The 16,552-nt window shown below is 39.8% G+C and overlaps 1 protein-coding gene across 5 annotated transcripts in view; it reads right to left on the bottom strand.

Annotated features, from left to right (window-relative positions):
- ABCC4 (ATP binding cassette subfamily C member 4 (PEL blood group)) overlaps positions 1-16,552 on the bottom strand; it is a 151,738-nt gene that overhangs the window by 107,702 nt on the left and 27,484 nt on the right. For all 5 annotated transcript variants that reach the window (XM_080606013.1, XM_080606011.1, XM_080606014.1 and 2 more), the window contains 5 exons: positions 13,873-13,977; positions 8,272-8,361; positions 7,726-7,917; positions 6,120-6,214; positions 5,931-6,017 (listed from right to left, as the gene is read on the bottom strand). In XM_080606013.1, the coding sequence (XP_080462139.1) occupies positions 5,931-6,017; positions 6,120-6,214; positions 7,726-7,917; positions 8,272-8,361; positions 13,873-13,977 (569 nt within the window). The remainder of the gene's footprint in view (positions 1-5,930; positions 6,018-6,119; positions 6,215-7,725; positions 7,918-8,271; positions 8,362-13,872; positions 13,978-16,552) is intronic.

Below are 16,552 nucleotides of genomic sequence, written 5' to 3'. Positions count from 1 at the left end.
CGGACTCAGGACAGATCTCTCTAAAAATCACACGCTTCCAATTTGACATAAAAAAACAATATTTTAAGTTAACAAAGCTAAGTTAACAGGATATCGCCCATTTAAAAACCCACTGCACTTCGACAGAAAACAACTATATAATTAAAAAAAAATAGCTTGAGCTGTGATAATGCAGGGCATGTGGCAGACAACACTTGCTCAGGAAGGTGCCTACAACAGCACAATTGCTCCTCTAGGTAGAGGCAGCATCTTGGCACCTTCGTGCCTATGAATCTTCGTTTGTTCTTCCTTCCGTATGAGGTTTTTCTTTCTTCGAGACAAGTTGTTCTTTAATCTTTTTTAAGTTTTTATCTCTAAGAACCAGCTTTCTTTCACCTCTGCAAAGTGTTTCTTCTTTAATAATTACACTTTCTTCCTCACTATTCTTCTTGCCTCTCCTTTTGGGAAGTTGACATGCAAGTTTAACTTTATTCTAGTTAATACTTGTATTGGTTTCAGTGGAAATAACCGCTGAAATGAAATAAAAGCACATGCAGAAGTGCTCACAGGCGTAAAGCCTTTGTTATATTAATTTGTTTACTTCATTTGCTTTCCTCTCATTTCCCTTCAAATTTAAAAAGTTTAGGAAAAACAATCCACCAACAGTTTTTGTATGTTTTGAAGTTTACAGAACTTCGGAACAACAACAAAAAAAAAGCGATATATTTGCCAAAGACACAAACCCCACGTCTACTTATACTACGCTGTTTCTATTCCTACGCTTATCTTGCTAAACATTTATTTCCATCCGATGACAAGCCCCAGCCTCCGTTGGGATGACGCATAAGGACAACTGTACTGACACAAAATAATGGTCCCTAAGACCCATTCTCCCGCCCCAGACACCGGGCAGCAGTGAATGGCTGGCTGAAATATATAAGCAAATGTACAATGATGCTTTCTTTCGTACACACTCCCAGCTTACAGAGGCCATACGTTAGGGATTTTCTGAGGCAGAGATCTTTGTGTTTAAGTAGCTCTTCATGAACGTTTCCTGCATGAATTTGTACAGCACCCTCTTGAGACCACTTCTATTTTGGTATTCGTAACACTCTTCTACATCTACGCCCACCGACCACTAAAGCGCACAACTGCACTGGGGTTCTCTAAGTGGTTTGGTTTTTTAATTTATTTTATTTTGGCTTTTATATTGTGTGACTAAAAACCAACCGAACACATTTATATGAGAAAAAAAGTAAAGCTTTACAGTTTTTGGAAAACACACAATGTACAGTGGTCACAGTTATGCTTTTCTCTTTATGAAGAAAACAAGCGACATCACTGTGACATACTCATACCTTTTAAGCATATAATCTGCAATAAACACAATGAAGTCCAAGGAATTCCTATTTTATCACCTACGTGTAAAGTTATAACTAACGCACTTTTAAGAACAACACCCGTAACACAGAAAAGAGCTACATTCAAGTTTGCCCAGTACTACGTTAGGGTTGTAATCACTGCTCTTATATCGGAGGCATGATGAGCATGGACCAGGTGTAAATCAAAGTGGGAATTCTTACAGATATCCTTGAGAAATCTTCAATTTCAAGAGATTCTACATAAAAGGGAGCTGAGGAAAATCCTCATATTTACCCAACAGCTCCCTTGTATATTTGGTGTCAATGGACAAAGCATGTAACATGTATATGCCTTTAAACACATCACTAAGTACCTGCCAGGGTTGTTGTTCCTCCGACACAATGCCTCTGCCTGTAATCCCTCTACAGCAATGACTTTCTAGCTTCTGCCCGCTAGTTTTACAGAACTGATGTATTCAACTTGCTTTGGAGGTCTGCACCACCATAGTAGCTCTTTTCCCTCAAAGCTCCAACATTACAGGAAATTTAAAGTACAGCCCCCTTTGAGGGAGGTGAGACTAGAAGCATTTGCACACTCCTAAGCGTTCCAAAAATTAAATTGCTTTAAAGAGACTGAGTAAATATTCAGATCTGTACATGTAATTGAAAAAAATAATAAATCCTTTAACTCATTTTCCCTACTTCATTTTCCTCCTCCCCTCAAGCACTTCTGGGTCTGAGGTAAGAATGCACTAAGGAATTCAGGACATCTTATCCATGCACTTTACATGATGGAATTTCCTGCTCTCCTTTGCCATCAGATCACTTATTCCTCACCTTTTTTTGCAATTACAAAGGACACCTGTGCTACAAATCATGCCTGCTCCCTTCCCTCTCTTGTAGAGGAACTCTCAGTTATCTCAGATGGCGAAGGCGAGACTTTATCTTTCCAAACACCTGGCCAAGTTGCCAGGTGACTCTCGAGTCAGCCTCAACACACGGTTATTCAGTGATCCACTGCTCAGTTACATGTCACACGACCTTTGAGTTCCTACTGGAGGCTATCATCCCCTGGTACCAACATGCTCCATCTGAGTAAGTGCTAAAGTTCAATTGCTTCATCATTATTACTCTGATAGATGCAGTTACTGCCTAGTTCTAGAGGCAAAATTGAGAGAGAAAAGACTTTTGAGTGTAGGGTCAAATCAGCTTGACCACACATTCAAAACAATTTGTGCAAAACTCCCTTTGATAGTAGGACTGATACACCTGTGCATGCTATTCCCAAACGTGATCACAATTTTAGGTCTGATTTCCAGATTCCCAAACTGTCCTGCAGCTGTCAAGTCCCACAGGTGCAAAGGAGAAACTGAAAGAAATCAGGTTGATCATCAACTGGGACGGGGCACACAGCTCCTGTCACTAGAAAAGATATGAGGGAAGAACAATACCTGGAGAAGAGCATCTGTCTCAACACAGTGGTGAAATAAAAATCTCACTCTTAAAAACACCTTTTTAATGTCAGCAGGACATAATTTCTGTCCAAAGGTGATCTGAAACCATACAATCTATAGAAATATGTTTACAAAGATGCACGGGGAGAGCAGGAAATTTCTTGGGGTCCAAGCACGACTGATTGACTTTCTTAGAGCGCCACAGGCTATTCCAAATTTTGTCATACAAGGAAATGTGCCACAGTATCTGTAATATGTGTCTCTCATTTCAAACCCGGTGGAAAAGCTGAAGGTCTCAAAATGTCACATTCCCTAAAAGCTAATGAAAATATACTATATGCATGTGTATATATACATATTTATGTATATATGTGTATACACACAGATAAACAAAAACATAGAACTATACTGGTGCCCTCCTTTGTGAGAAGGCTGACCCACATCTAGTGTTAACTATCAGAGAACTCACAGGAAAAGAGGACACAAATAGGGAAAAATAGGGAATCTCCAGTTTATACTTTATTATGCCTCGAGGAATCTGAGCAGCAGAGAGAAATTCATTGGAAAACTAGCTTCATCTCTTCTGCCATCCATCGAACAACTTGTCTCCATTATGGATAAATTTGTAAGAGACCCAGTCCCTCATTAATAATACCATGGACTATTTTCCCATCGGAGCTGTGTTACTCTCATTCTTCCTCATTTGAAAAGAATTTATCTTTTTTAAACTGTTTACTGCAGTAGCTGAACAGAACAGAGAGAAGCAGCAAACATAACGAACCAGCCCTCCACAGACCGTAGCTTCAGGGAATTGCTAGAACATACCTATCTTTAAATGCAAGCAAATAGGCTAAGCGCTTCTAAAAAAAAAATAAAAATTAAGCATTAATATAAAATTACAAAGAACAGAAAAAAAAAAAGAGCAAGTGAACTGAACAATATCCATTTCAGATTCTCATTAAATAACCCCCTATTTCTTCCATCTTGTCCATTGTTTTACGCCTTGCGGTTTGGATTCCTGGGGGCAGTTTTTATGAAGTGGTCTCAGACATTCCTCAGCGTGATGTTCTAAGAAATCATTCTTGCCCAAGCGTTCTCTTCTGCAGATTTCTAGCACTACTGAGGAAGCACTAAGGAACAAGCCCACTCTTGTTATTCAAGGCAAGCTACCAAACATAAGATTCTCCCCACTAACCCAGCACCTTTTACAGCTGCCATGCAAGCCTCAGAAGACAACCTCCTTTAACACCTTGATCAGGGGAGGCATTTCAGTTTTCCTTGCCACTACTACTTCACACAGTCTGTTTACCCCACAAAATGCTTTTATTGTACTTTATCTGTATAGGTCAAGCTGATCTAGAGCTGAGGAAGAAGCAATGAAAACACATGCTGCTAGGAAGAATCCTAGCCAGTTTTCCAAGTTACAAATTCATCTCCTTATTTCTTCTCACCTCCACAGAGTTACCAGGAAAACCTACATTATGCAAACAGAGCAATGGCCTGTAGCTCCTTTACGCTCTTGCACATACAAAAATCCAGACGTGCAGCTCTGCAGCAAGATGTAGACTCCCAGTGTCACAGCTCACATAAAACAGAAAAAAATACAAGAGGCAACACAACCTCCTTTGCACTACTGTACTTTTGTGTTTCCCTGTTAGTGAATAAACCCTCAGATCTAAGGGAGAGACAGACTGACAGCCTAGGCACGCTCACTTTCAGAGCACTGCACAGACACATTCAGACGCTGAAGCTGTCAAGTGATGCTGCACAAAAACAGAGAAGCAGCAGCTAAAGCTCAGATAGCTTCAACAGGCACTAAAGGAATTTGACAAAGTATACAAACTACATAAATAACGATGGCCATGTATCAGTTGTGGCAGGTGAAAATGAACACGCATAGAACAATGAACATAAAGCCTATGCATCACAAGATTAACTCCATACAAGCTCATGAAAAGAAACAGTAGCCATTTGAATGTAATAGTAAAAGAAAATGTTCATGGGGTTTTCAAGAGAACTTGAGATTTGAAACTGCCAATATCAACTGCACACACAATTTTCAAATTTAGATTCTAAAAGCTTCCCTGCTGGGGAATAAAAGAACATGCACGCAACGATGGTCAATGCAAATTCTACAACCACATCTTCAAGACAAGTTTTTATGATTGTCTAGGGGTGGGGAGTGGGGTACAACAGTAAAAGTAAATTAATTTATGTAGTAGGAGTGTGGAATTCAGTGAAGGTAAGTATGCTCCAGAAAATGCTATCATTTAAGGTTTCAACCAAAGCCCTGTGAATTCGATCAATGGAAGTTTTTCCTTCCACTTTTAATAAATTCTAGATCATACCTTTTGATAGAGAGGAGTAGGCTATGAAGAAGCAAGGACAAAACACTGGCTGGGAATAACTGGATTATTCTTGTACTATCAATGTGCTGTAGATTAGGCAGTTTGAAAGAAGAGACGGAGAAGAGTAAATTTATTGAGAAGGGAACCTGATTTTTAATGAACGCTGTCCTATTTCTTCAGAAATGGGGAAAGGTCTAATCTCTCTCTCATTTATGGTAAGCTTATGCATTCTCTTTTCCTCTATTTCTGCTCTTCACAGTCTAGTCTGCAGGCCATATTTCCCTGTTTCACTTAAGAGAAATTTCAACCAGTCAAGAACTGAAATGAAAAATCACTCAGGAATCTAAGAGAGTTCTGGCCTTTTTTTCAGCTACTTGAAGTGCTTACTACTACACAAATAAAGCTGCAGCAAACTAAGAAGTGATTGAAAATACTGCTCTACAGTGTTCTTTACTTGGTACAAATATTCATAAAACCCATTATTGATGTACAAAATATGACTTTTTTTTTCTTCAAGAAAACAGCACGTATTCCCTTAGGAATAATTCTATTTCTAATATCTTCAAAACAGAGCTTTACTAGACTTTTAATAATAATAAAATAACAGTCACACAGAAAAAAATCGTACCTCTTCCAAATATATAAGAGAGAAGAAAAATAAACACAAAGTGAATGCGTTAAAAGTTTTGTGAAGAGAACCATCTACTCAAAAATGCTTTCTCAAGTTCTTCTATTACAAACTGAAAGACAGCAATGGTATTATAAACAAAAATAAAGCAACAACATACTTTTCAAATAAATGTCTTCCAACTTCAGCATCTACTGCACTCAGTGGATCGTCCAAAAGATAGATGTCTGCATCTTGATACACAGCTCTACAAGGTTTAAAGAAAAGTCAGCATCACAAGGTCTTAAACTCATTTACTTCAGTCAAAGTCTGTCAATTTGTACATTTTAGGAACAATAAAAATACTAGCCTGGCCAGATTTACACGGGCCTTCTGTCCCCCACTCAGCGTAGCTCCACGATCTCCTATGACTGTTAGGTCACCATCTGCTAGTAATTCCAAGTCCTGTGAACATAAAGAACAGGCAGCAAGCATTTTTAAATCGTTTTATCCTGAAACAAACCTGGTTCAACGTAACATTTTCTTATTTAAATAGTACTGTTTAAGGTATCACCTCACATTACAATACAAGAACTCATATGGGATGAAATATCCACAGTTAATTTATGACTTTGTACCTTCAGCAAAAGATAAATAAGAAAGTGGGAAAAATAGGTGAGATCTTAAAGTTCACTTTTTCAACAGGTTTGCCAAAGGAAAGTGCGCTACTATTCTTAGTGTTATGCTGAATATCTGGTGGTGATTCAGACCACGCTAAAATAAAAATTATTAAGTATAGTAAAAATAACTCATTTACTGTTGTAACAAAAGGAGCTTTCACAATAAAACTGAAGTAACTTCTATCAGTAGATTATTTTCCACTGGCCAATGTCCCTAAGAATTACATTAGTTTTATTCTCATTACACTGTATCCAAGAGAAATAACCACACCATTCATTACACAAAATTGATTAATTTATGGGGCTCGGGACTATGAGTGAGAGAACAAAATTATACAGCGTTCCATGTTATACTACTATATGTCCTCTTCAGGAAATACAGAAGTTTTATACTGAGCTGCAAAACATATCCACAACTTCTATAAGATACATATATTTGAAACAAAACTATGAAAGCAAATCTACCATCAAGTATGAAGTTTTTTTTTAAATGCAGTTTGCTGTCTGTTAAAGTCACTAAAACCTTAAGTTTAGACAACAGTCTATGACCAAATATCAGTAGAAGATATTAAAACTCTACCTACTATGTGTAAAAACCTTGCAAAAGAAATTCATCACAGTAACCATCTGCTTTTCACCTGTGTTGCTGCTGACAGGAATATTATAACATGCTGCATAAAACCTTTTTAGCTGCCAAGCAAAATGTCTGTTTCTTGACAAATCTGGCTTAATCCTCTTCTATATCTCATGTCACAAACTCCTTTACACACAGACCTTTCAAAAATATTTTTTCATAAACCTACTTGGGCTCAGCAAGTTCTCCAATACATAGCACTAAGGTTATAGCCCTTAGCAATGCATAGTACATGATATACATGATTTTTTAAAAAAGCATCAAGGATATTTACAAAATGAAAGTCACAAATAGTGCTAGCTTCATCATTTGTTTTTCCACATTTTGTTAAGTCTACACATGTATCTACCATAACATCAATGAATGGGGCTAAACATGATTATGAAATTAAATAATTGGGAATAGCTTTTTCCAAATTTGTCGGAGCTTCACATAAACTACATCCCCCTCTAGTGAAAGTTTTAGGAATTACAAGAATGTCCTTACATGTGAATGTCAAAATGATGCACAAATCCTATCACTTAACAGAAATATATTTCCCATTATACTAATAAAAATCCATTCTATGTATTAAATCTTAAAGCACATACCACTAGACCGAAATAACACGAAGAAAACAATAAAGATTGTGAAAATAAAACACACAAAGAGAAAAAGCATACCTTTTTAAGAGCACAGACTTTCAAAACTTTTTCGTATTTTTCTTTCTCGTATTCCTTGTCAAACAGTATATTACTTCTTACTGTACCAGAAAACACCCAAGGCTGCTGAGAAACATAAGCAATTCTTCCAGCAACATTTATCAAACCTTTGTCTTTAGGCAGCTCACCAAGCACAGCACTTAAGAGTGAAGACTGGAAAAGATTCAAAAATAAAAAATGTAAAGTCTGATTGCATTGAAGACACCACGGAGACTGAGAAGTGTTTATTGGCATGATGGCCTACTTCACCCTGTCACTCAAGCTACTCTAATTGTATAAATGCACTAGTACCCTTTACGTGCAGTCTTAGAAGTAAAGCACACAGTACTGCTTAACTTTGAACCATCTCCTCCCCACTCACAGGTCATCTGCCTTCCTTGAATGACAGTACCTCCATGTAAAGTGTATCATTATACACAAAAAAAAAACAACTTCACATTTTCAAGTTTTTAGACATGTTTAAGAGACTCAAAATCCCCACAGAATGGAGTAAACATCAAGACTTACTTTTCCAGCTCCTACAGGACCAATCACAGCCAGCAATTCCCCTCGTCTAACAGTAAATGAAAGTTGCTGAAGTGCTGGGCTTTCTAAACTCTGTGGATTTAAGACAAAGTCACACTTAATCGCTATTAAATACACATCAACAAAATAACTCTTTAGAAACAGAGAACAATGCACATAAATGACTCTAAATTAGCAACCCATATGACAACCATATTTTCAGACATACAGTTTGCCTCTTCAGTAATTCACACACACCTCTGAAATGCATTGATCCTTAAGCCCAAACAAGTAATTGACACAACTGTGTTCAGGGAATGAGGAACCTACAGGCAGTAGCAGAAGCACTCATCATTCTTCCATGGTTCATCATTCTTCCAGTCCCTACCTTTGCCTTCTGCAACTTAGGCGGGGTAGCTAGAGCACTTGCTGGTGAAGACTGAGGCAAAGTTGTTGTTGAACACCTCAGCCTTCTCTATATCCTGGGTAACCACATCTCCCATTTCCTTCAGGAGAGGGCCAACATTTCCCCTAGTCTTCCTTTTATCAGTGATGTACCTATAGAAACCTTTCTTCTTGCCCTTGATGTCTCTGGCCAGATTTAATTCTAACAGGGCTTTAGCTTTCTTTCATAACCTGATCCCTAACTGCCTGGACAATTTCTCTGTATTCCTCACTGGCTACCTGTCCTTGCTTCCACCCTCTGTTGGCTTCCTTTTTGTGTTTGACTTTGGCCAGGAGCTCCTTGTTCATCCATGCGGCCTCCTAGTGTTTCTTCCTGACTTCCTTTTTGTTGGGATGCATCGCTCTTGAGCTTGGAGGAGGTAACCCATGAACATTACCCAGCTTTCCTGAGCCCTTCTTCCCCCCAGGGCTTTATCCCACAGTACTCTACCAAGCAGATCCCTGAGGAGGCCAAAGTCTGCTCTCCTGTAGTTCAGGGTAGTGAGCTTGCTGTGCACCCTCTTCAATGCCGTAAGGACCTTGAACTCCACCATTTCATGGTCACTGCTGCCAAGGCTGCCCTTGAGCTCCACATTCCCCACCAGCCCCTCCTTGTTGGATAGAATGAGGTCCAGCAGAGCACCTGCCCTCATTTGCTCCTCAATCACTTGGAGAAAGAAGTTAACATTGACACACTCCAGGAACCTTCTGCATTGCTTATGCCCTGCTGGGTTGTCCCTCCAACAGATATCGGGGTGGTTGAAGTCCTCCTCTATGAGGATCAGAGCTTATGAGAACATGAGGCTGCTCCTATCAGCCTGTACAGGATCTCACTTGTTCAGTCCTCCTGTAGCAGACCCCCCCTATAATGTCACCTGTCCCTGCCTTCTCTTTAATCCTGACCCATAAACTCTGTCAGCTCTTCATCCACCCCCAGGTGGAGCTCCATGCAGCTGGTCATTGACACAGACAGTGGCACCCCCTCCTCATCCCCTCTACTTCTTATGAAAAGAAAGGATCCTCATGTCTTTAACAGCTATTCTAAACCACATAGCTAAGGGTCTGGTGCAGCTCCCTGTCATTAAAGCAAAAATCCCTTGTAACAGGATCTGCCCTTACATGCATCTGAGGCTGCCCTAAGCGTGCCTGACACTAAAATGCAAACAGTAAAATACTAGCATTTAAAAAAAAAAAAAAAAAGAGCTGGATATTGCTAGTATTTCTGTTAAACAACCACACTAAAGCCCAGCCCTAAAATTCAGCAGAAGAGCACAATAGAGAAAATCTAGTGCCCCTTCGTACTACTGGTAGGCTGCTTAAAATCTCCAGGCACCTTCTGAAGTGCAGGAGGCTGAAAAGGCTGGCACCTGTCCCTGCAAGGAAGCTGCCCTGTGACCCAGCTCTGGGACTGCCCAAAGGGGAAGCTTGCAACTAGCTGTTTCAAATGATCTGGGAGAGACATGGGTGCAGTATCCATCCACACCTGTGACAGCTGGGCTAACACACACGAGCCTCCTCCTCCTCAGGCCAGGAGAAATGCTCGGTGAAGCAGGAAGGTCCTCAGAGCCCAATGGCACACATCCATCACAGCTGCCACCTCTCTGTACGAAATCAGAGTCACACTGCAAGAACCCAAACTTGTGTGTGCCGTGCCACCCCGCATACCTACTGTTGTTGCTGCTGTTATCCATCCCCACGAGGTGGCAGCAACAGGGATCTTTTCTTTTTTCTCCACCTCACCCATCAGCATTTTACCATGAATATGCTTTCCTGGCCTTGAGTGCACGCACGGTTCAGGTACGGAACTGGAGTTAAGGTCGGGAGAACTCCACTAGCTTGTGGCAGCCAATGCATTTTTTTAATGCAAGGTTTGTAGGATGAAAAACTATCTTTTAATAAATTGATCTGAAAAATCGATATTACTTCGAAAAACAGTACTTAGAAAACTAAATAAGATTTTCCACACAGCCCTCCACAGCCCCTCTTGAGACCTCTTGATGTTGTGTTTCTGTATTCACAAGAGAGCAAGGGGGCTTCCACCCATGCCAAGGTTTTCAAAACAAAATATTGTAAGAGCCTATGAGTAATGTTAGAAAAAAATCAAAGTTTTTAAATTAATACCCAATTATTATATATTAAAGCAGTACTGTAAGATGTCACAGACCCTAAAGAAAAGCAGTAATGCAAGCAAAAAGCATGGCCACATATACCTCAAGGGCATGGTATTTCTACAAAATAGCATTCCTCATATTAAAGGCAGTTTGTTCTATGTTTAGGCACTGAGACACTTAAATAAGAGCACAGACTGATGTTACAGCTAAGTTCACCTGACAGCTAATTGCCACCAAATGTCCCAGCTCCCCTGCGCCCTGTCAGCTATCCATGTCTGTCACCCCCCTTCTGCTGCTGCTTCTTCTGGCCTAACCTTGCAGATGTGTTGTTCACGGGACTTGGCTGTCAGAAAACGCTTCACACAAAAAGGGATTCATTGCTTTATCCCTGTGAACAGGCTCACCATGGGGTCACACATCACACATTAACACCAACACAAGGCAGGGAACAGGGGCAGAGCGGTGAGGCCTCACCTCGAGTACTGTGTTCAGTTTTGGCCCATCGCTACAAGAAGGACATGGAGGTGCTTGAGAGAGTCCAGAGAAGGGCGACGAGGCTGGTGAGGGGTCTGGAGAACAAGTCTTACGAGGAGCGGCTAAGGGAGCTGGGGTTGTTCAGCCTGGAGAAGAGGAGGCTCAGGGGAGACCTCATCTGCAGGTCAGACCTACAGGTACCTTAAAGGAGGCTGTAGAGAGGTGGGGGTTGGTCTGTTCTCCCACGTGCCTGGTGACAGGATGAGGGGGAATGGGCTAAAGTTGTGCCAGGGGAGGTTTAGGTTGGATGTTAGGAAGAACTTCTTTACTGAAAGGGTTGTTAGGCATTGGAACGGGCTGCCCAGGGAGGTGGTTGAGTCGCCATCCCTGGAGGTCTTTAAAAGACGTTTAGATGTAGCCCTTAGTGATATGGTTTAGTGGAGGACTTGTTAGTGTTAGGTCAGAGGTTGGACTGGGTGATCTTGGAGGTCTCTTCCAACCTAGAAGATTCTGTGACCAAAAGATATAAGACTGATCCCTTCAGTGGCAGCAATTCCTTAGGTGAGCTTGGGCAGACCTCACACCCTACAGCCAAATGAAAGAAGTAATTCATCCCATTTAAGGGCTTCAGAGATGATATATTACACAGAAGTACTACACTGCTTAAGCTCCTCATTTAAGTGACTAAAACTACAAGGGATACATTTGGCCTCCGTTCAAATTCCTGAATTTTCAAGTTTTTCAGCTGAGCAGACAGACTGTTCTGTAAACTAAAGGCACGTTAGGAAAAACCCCGTATCGAAGAATCCCCAGTTCCATGCTGCTATCAGACTAGCCTGTGGAACTCAGATAAGACTTGCCTGAGTAAAACAAGAGTGTGACCGTGAATTAATTGGTTTTATTTATCTTTTGATAAACTGTAATACACCATGTTAAGTTGTTTTCCTAAAAGTCTATCTAATAATCCCTTTTTTACTTCCAGTGATTTTGGATTTGTGGGTTGTTGTGGAATTTTTTGGTTTGCTTTGGTTTTTTTTTAAGTATCTATTTGGGCTCATAATCTTTAAAACTAAAATAAAAATATCATCGAGCTGTATGGTTGCTATACAGAAATCCAAAGAGTCATGAGAAACCCAGTTACGGTAGCAGCAGGCTAAGCTGGTTATTTGACAAAGTATAGCATATTTTTATTATTCCTTTTATAACTTCCCTCTCACAGAACTCGCCACCTTTTCAGTTAGCAACTCTATAAAATTATTTTGCATTATTGTAGAAGTATGCAAGAGAAATGTTCTGAACTGCTCTTATAGTTCTGGGAGAACTATTCTTCTCCTTTGCACATTTCAATTAAATATCAAAATGAAAATTACATTAAGTTTTCTTTTCTTTTTTTTAAACCAAAAGGAATCTAGTTAATTCCAGTCATGCTACTCAACTTCACCTAGTATAAGTAACTCATGAAAAACCTAAAGGTGTTTTACGGACATATTATGCAACCATTTCCTATAGATTGTTAACGGTGGTATAATACAGGTTTGGGGAGAAAACAAAGTCTGAGAAATACATTCCGCCCTGCATCAGAATGCATTCACTATTAAGTACTCCACGCCACTTAATTAAAAAGTTTGTTCAACATCTCAGAAAGAATTCATGTCACAGAGAAACTCTGAGAAAGTAAAGCATAATAACGTAGCAATTTAGTTTTGTAGCTGAGTAGTATTATAAGGCAGATCCTCACATATATTTGCACATTTTATCTTCCTTGGGACACAGCACATGTGAGGCGAAGAGGGTGTGTAAGGGGAGATACGTGAGATGTCTTATTTGCATTACATTTATATGCAAAATTCATTTTTAGAGCTTCCGGAGTTTCTTACGGAGACTGAAGCTTCCCTTGTGCAAGGATACTGGCAGCTCATAATAGCTCCAACAATTCATCACAAATTGCTGCTTCCCATAACAATTGCATTTTTAAAAAACAGAATCAACACTTGCCTCTCTTAGAGAAAAGGATTCATAACAGATTTATCACCTCCGTATTGTCCCTTTTCTAGTCATTTTGGTAGTTTTGGCATATTTTAAGAAAGAACAATTTGAAGCTGAACAATCTCAATTAAAATACACAGAGTAACAAATAGTTGTAGATTCGTCCCTAAAGCTTTCCAGTCTGTTACATGAAGTATAATATTGTACTGGTTCTAGACTAATGAACCAGTCAGCATTCAGTTCACAGAAAAAAACACTACACACCATACACTAAGGCCTGCTGTACTGTGCTATCTGTCCTTAATTCCAATTTAAACATCTAAGCTGCAGTACAATGCTGTTCAATGAGATATTTTCCCATAGAAACGTACAGATTTTCATTTAGTATAAAATTCAAGAATAGCTACTTTTAAGATGCATTTGATACTGTTTTAAATCTATTCAACAGAGTTAGTTTAACGTACTAAAAGGTTTCTCCCACACAGAAGACGGAATACAAAGCAAGGGCACACCATACACAGAGATACTGCTTTGTAGGCTCAAAATGCCTGCAGCACCAGTATGGTCTTAACATTTAGTAGAAGTTTACCTTATCCCAATAGCAAGTCAAATCCTGAACATGAAGAATGACATTCTCATTACTACCATGCAGCTGTGGCTTGAAGTGTGAGACTTCATCAAGTATCAGGAAGTTCTGCAATAAAAGAAAAGGTCAGGGTTCTGATGTGAAACTGGGAATGAGAAAGGAAGCCAAGCACGTTTTTGTAAGCAGCATACAAAATGTTACTGATGAAAAAATAAACACATAGATCAAGGAATTTCAAAGCAATGCAAAACCCATTCAAACAATGCACATCTAACCAGCTAACTATCCCAGGGTTCACCCAGAAGTGCAGATTTCATAGCATAACAGTACTGTGGAATTCTACCAGCAACCTGCTCAGTAACAAAAAAATCCTGAAGCACAAAGAACTTAAAAATAAATCCTTATAAACCTTAAAATTGTTTGATTCCCCCTTCCCACAAAGAAGAGATGAAACCCTAGTGCAATCTTGTCATTCCCCTGTTTTGATGATGAAGGCTTATTTCATTTTTGTTTCCCTTAAAAGAATACTGAGGGCACCATAATAGGGACACCACTGTCTCTATTAAGCATTCTTCCAGTGACAAGAAGTCACTGAAACCCTCCTCCTTTTAAAATCCAGGGTATTAACAGAAAAAAAACCCTTACTGTTCTGTTGCATTTTTCCTACTGTACTTGTAAAATATATTCCAGTTAGGGTTCGTTTCCTTCAACTTGCATTATCACAGAATGGTTTGGGTTGGAAGGGACCTTAAAGACCACCCAGCTCCAACCCCCTGCCATGGGGGGGCACCTCCCACTAGTCCAGGTTGCCCAAATGTGTGCTCTATCCTACAGCCACACTTCTAGCACACTTTGCCTGATGATGCTAGATTACAAATAGCTCAAACACATTTAGAAGGGAAAGAGGCAAGTTCTAGAGAAAATTTTCATGGATAACAGTTACCACAAGTTTAAGATAAAAAGCAGAACAATTCTAACACGATTTGAATCACAGACCATGAAGACCTAAAACAGGCCTCTATCAGACAATATTTTGAGAAAAGCCGAGAGTAGTTAACAAGCACTGAACAGCCTGCAGACATGAGAGTAATGCTGAAGACTTTTGGAAGTCAGTAACTATGAGGAAACAGAACAAAGCTGACAAAGGGGACACGAACAGCACTGTAACGTGTTAGCAGGCACAAGGGACCTTGCTCAAAATTCACCTGGTATCACTTAAGAGACCTGCCAGCAGTCAAGCATTTTCATGCAGTCTCCAAACTCAATGCACATCCACATCTCCACCAAATGGCAAAGCAAGTCTGAACTCTGTGGCCAGGTGAGCATTGCTGAGCCCTCTTTTAGACAGGCAGGTGCAAACTGATGTGTGAAAGAGAGGACTCGGGAGAAGAAGGTGGTAGTCAGGGAAAGAAATTCCAGACATAGCCTGTATCAGCAATGAGGCACATGGCCTTTGAAGTGTGATTTGGATTTAGATGATGGATGAAACATCAGGGAGTTATTAGCAAGGAATCGTTCTCTTGTTTCAGCTTTTACCAGGAATTTCTCTTCTAGCAGTAGTATTCATATCAGGTATAAATTCTAGCTAGCCGTTTAATTCAAAAATGCTACAGTAACAGATATGGAAGGCTTCAAATAAAAATAGTACAAATCAAGAAAAAAATTATATGGCTAACATCAGGAATTTAACACAGCAGGGGGTGGGAACAGAAATCAACACTAGAAATAAAATTTTCAAAAGCAGTAAAATAACTTAAGCTTTAAACACTGTTCAAGTTTTCTTAAAACATTCTTCCATTTTTTTAGTATTGAATTGTCTACCATGCAGAGAAAAATAAAATTGCTAGCATCCACAGGATGCTGAGAAGCAAACAGTAGTTTGAGATAGGATTGTGTCCTTGAGAAAAAAACAACTATCTTTTTTACCCAGATGAAATTTCTCCTCTTTACACAGTCTCTACCAAAATAACCCTCTGAAAAACAACTTCTCTCACTTTGTTTCACAAGGGGACCTTGAGGCAATTGCTTCATCCTAAAATAGTGGGTGAGCTTCAAGAATAGATGCAGACGTTGCTGTGTAGCTAAGGTGAAGGTAGAAGACAGCTCAGAGGAAAAAAAAAAATTAAATACCATAATATTCTTCAGTTCCTATATGTGCATGTATCAACATGGACAAAAGGCTACTGATTCCCCTCTAATTGTGCTCACATTCACACACAAAGCATGGTATCTCCTGCTTCCATGTCTCCATCTGAGCATGTTTTAAGATCAGCACTGAAACCCCACTTGCTCTTGTTCAAGGGTTCAAAAATTCACCTTCTTAAAAAATACATTATTTTCAGTTTTGTGCAAACACACCTAGCCATCAGCTTTATACTTTTTCCCTACATTTTCTACTCTCTCCTTCTCTCTCTAATTCATAATCATAAGTGCAGGGGAGTTGGAGCCTGCTGCTAGGAGCAAAATCTTGTGACCCGTAGGATATACTGGAAACCGAGACAGGAGAAAAAGGGAACAGACTGCCACTGCCTCTGCTCAAGAGCCATTCTCCTGTTCCTAAGGCATCTTTTTCAGCCTTCCATCCACGTTTCTCAACCTGCACAGCTTGAATGATCTTTTGAAAGAGCACTGCCCTGGAGCTGAACACAGGCTACATGAAAGTATTGAAAAGACAGCGTGCACC

This window comes from Anser brachyrhynchus, assembly GCF_964034855.1.
Source record: "Anser brachyrhynchus genome assembly, chromosome: 1".
Taxonomy (NCBI): domain Eukaryota; kingdom Metazoa; phylum Chordata; class Aves; order Anseriformes; family Anatidae; genus Anser; species Anser brachyrhynchus.
Note: the sequence above shows the minus strand (reverse complement) of the source record. Positions and strands in the feature narration are given on the sequence as shown.